The 3405-nt window shown below is 32.1% G+C and overlaps 2 protein-coding genes across 2 annotated transcripts in view; one reads left to right on the forward strand and one right to left on the reverse strand.

Moving 5' to 3' along the window:
* Positions 1-1903, forward strand: part of LOC111403211 (phytanoyl-CoA dioxygenase) — a 3431-nt gene extending 1528 nt beyond the window's left edge. The window contains exons 6-8 of the mRNA XM_023031623.1: positions 1034-1181; positions 1276-1420; positions 1788-1903. Coding sequence (XP_022887391.1) covers positions 1034-1181; positions 1276-1420; positions 1788-1878 — 384 coding nt within the window. The 3' untranslated portion in view covers positions 1879-1903. The remainder of the gene's footprint in view (positions 1-1033; positions 1182-1275; positions 1421-1787) is intronic.
* Positions 1904-3079: 1176 nt separating this feature from the next.
* The window catches only part of LOC111404401, a 5388-nt gene continuing 5062 nt past the window's right edge, over positions 3080-3405 (reverse strand). Inside the window, exon 6 of the mRNA XM_023033214.1 lies at positions 3080-3099. Within this exon, the coding sequence (XP_022888982.1) occupies positions 3080-3099 (20 nt within the window). The remainder of the gene's footprint in view (positions 3100-3405) is intronic.

Raw genomic sequence — 3405 nt, forward strand, 5'->3', positions numbered from 1 at the left:
ACACAGAAAAAAAAAGGGGGGGGGGGGGGGGGGGGGGGGAGAAAGAAAAAGAAGAAGCAATTGTATTCTGATAACTAAAAAAGTTCAAAACTAGTATTTTAAATTGTTGCATAATAGATTATGTACTCGAAGTCTGTTCAACTTGTTAGGAAGACAGTCCTAGGTATCCAAGTTTACTCAAGACTTTCATAATTATTTATGTCTAAGATGCACAGACACTCTCCGAGAGGATACATGTCCGTGTTGGACGGGGTTTGGGTTTTTTAACACTGATATTCTTCAAACATTCTTGTACAAATGACTACCAGTCCTTTTACCTTGTTTATGAAGTAGAAACGGAAGTCCAAATTTCGGATATAATTTTTTTTCAAGTCTAGAACAATATCAGATATTGCTACAACACTCAGTTATCGAATATGAAGAAAAGTTGATCATAATTTGTTTTCGAATCATATTTGTACAATTCTATGTTCATAATAGTATTGCATTTGGAATGGGATGTTTAGGAGTGATGTTGTTGTATTGGATTTTCTAGTCCTTGGATGTGAATATTCAGAGAGTTCGTTGTCCTCTTTGTGACAGAACAGCATTGTGTATTACTAGGCAATTTCACAGTAAAAAACTTATGCAGCTAAGTTCGATGAGGGGTAAACACATGTAATTTTTCCTTATTTGTTCAGTCTTTCTACTTTCCCAATTTTACTTTATCTACTTTTTAAGGGGATTTTGTTAATTTGTCTATACTCTACACGTAGCGTGGTTTATGTCATCTATTGTTCACACATCCATGTGTCTTTGTCATGCTGTCAAATTGATGGATCATTTGATAGCAGACTCGTGACGTTCTACATAGCTTAAATAGCTCAAATTAAGAGGTCCAGTCATAATTGTGAGAACGCCTAACATTTGTGATATTTCCTGATTTTCCCCTTAAAGTTGTGCGGTATCAGATCTGATGACAATCTTCTTTTTAAGTGCACACATTTTCATATATCAGTCACTTGAAGGTAATGTACATGAATTTCATTTCCAGCAACCTGGAATTGGTGGTGAAGTAGTGCCACACCAGGACAATACATTTCTATACACCGATCCACCAACTTGCACGGGGTTGTGGCTAGCTTTAGAAGATGCTACAGTTATAAATGGATGCCTCTGGGCTATCCCGGGATCCCACAAAGGTAACAATGTCTCATATTTCGGTAGTCTCCCTACCCTCTTGAGCCTCGAAATATCTTAAATAGGGTGTCAATTTTTCTTCTTTTGTCATTGTAGATGGCCTTGTGAGAAGATTTGTTAGAGATGAGAATGGGGTTCACTTTGATAAGCCATCTCCAACCTATGATCAAAAGGATTTTGTTTCTATTGAAGTCAAAGCGGGCTCCTTGGTAGTCATTCATGGGAATCTTATTCATCAAAGGTCAGTTGACTGAATTTAGAGCATGTTTGGCTAAGCTTAAAAAAATTGTAGGTACTTCAAATAAATTGCTTATTTTAAGTAAAATAGTTGAGTAAACTTTAAGGTTGGCCATGCATGCTTTTTATTTAGCCCTTGTTTGGTAGGGATTAAAATTAGATTTTTAGTAGATTTTGATAGAAATTTTTGAAATATATAGTTTGAAAGTTTGCGGAACCCTTGAAATATGTGGTTACTATTGATTGTTTAACTTTGACTTAGATTAAAATCTGATTTAATTCAATATCAAATATGGGCTTAACGATTTAATGCTTTACATTTAGTTATGTGAGATGTACTTAAAAATGATGCCCATTTTTTTCTTCTACAGTTTTGAGAACAGTTCCTCAAAATCACGACATGCTTACAGTTTGCATGTGGTGGATACTGATGGTTGTAAATGGATTGAAGATAATTGGTGAGTGACGATTTTATTTAGATTGACTGTAATAGTCTCTATGACATAGTGCTTATTTGGTAGAATTTTGATAATTGATTTTTTTACCGTTAGAGATAAAGTGGGTCTTACCTGTGAGAGAATAATTCAAAAATGATGGCTGTAATAGTGAAATAACAGTCAAAAAATTGATTTTAATTGACTTTTTAACTGCACCAAACAAGCTCATAGAAAAGTGATTATACAATCATTGCCACCTCTAAGGGATGAAACAACTTAAACTCCAATCTATTGATGTATATTTGTTGTCAATACTATGACACTAAGAGTGTGTTTGATTGTCAATATTTTTCATGGAAAATGTCATATTTTCATCAAAATTCCTACTTTTGTGTTGTTTGATTGATATTTTTTCCATGAAAAATATTTTTCTACTTTTGGTCACGTGACCGTATTTTCTTTGAAAATAAGGAAAATATTTTCTTTATGGGGAGTAGGTTTTTATTTTATAGGTAATTCATTCATTCTTTCTCTCTCATCTATTCACTCTCTCCCTCATCTACTTACCAATAAAAAATAGACAAATATAATATTTTCTATGTTAAAAATAAAATCAATCAAAAACATTTAATTGACAATTTTCATGCAAATAATTTTTAGGCAATTCAATTGTCTAGAACTTATTTGTATGGAAGTAGTTTCTAGGCAATTTATTTGTATGAAAATTAGTAATTAAATGTGTTTCATTGATTTAATTTTCAATTTAGAAAATATTGTACTTGTCCATTTTTTATTAGTAGGTGGATAAAAGGGGGGATAGATAAGAGAGTAAAAATTACCTCGAAAATAAATAACATCATTTCCTAAAGAAAATATATTCCTTATTTTTGAGGAAAATATGACCACGTAACCAAAAGTTGGAAAATATCTTTCATGAAAAAAAATGTCAATCAAACACTTCAAAAGTAGGAATTTGGGTGGAAAAATGACATTTTCCATGAAAAGTAAAGCCAATTATGCACACTTAATTTCTTATGCTATCTTTTATATGATGTGAAGTAATAGTTATTTTTACTAGCTTAGTAAATGGCATAGACTTTAGAAAACTTTGAGAAAAAACATGACATTCAGGCATAAGATTCTTATAATCAAGCAAGCCAATCTTGTTTGATGGTTGCACTCAGACTAAATAAACCTTTTTTTGTTAAGCCCCCGATTGGCTTTCATTATTTGAAAACTCTTGTTTCTACATAATCATTTCCAATTACACAATAAAATATTCTGTATGTAAACTCAAAACTACTTTTTAACCACACATTTTCCTAAAAATTACTATCAAAAATATTGTTTTTACCAAATAATGGTTGTTAAACAGGGGCTTAAGTGCAGCATCATAAGATGTTCAGCAACTTAGCAACTTGAAAATGAAGTGTTAGATTTTAGTATTTGTTTATCAGTTTCATCTAGTCGTGCCTTTGATTGCCACAATATGCATCCCTACCTTTGCATCATGTACAAGTGGGATTGGTTTAATCAAGAGATCAAATATGAA

This window comes from Olea europaea, chromosome 11, assembly GCF_002742605.1.
Source record: "Olea europaea var. sylvestris chromosome 11, O_europaea_v1, whole genome shotgun sequence".
In the NCBI taxonomy this organism is placed as follows: domain Eukaryota; kingdom Viridiplantae; phylum Streptophyta; class Magnoliopsida; order Lamiales; family Oleaceae; genus Olea; species Olea europaea.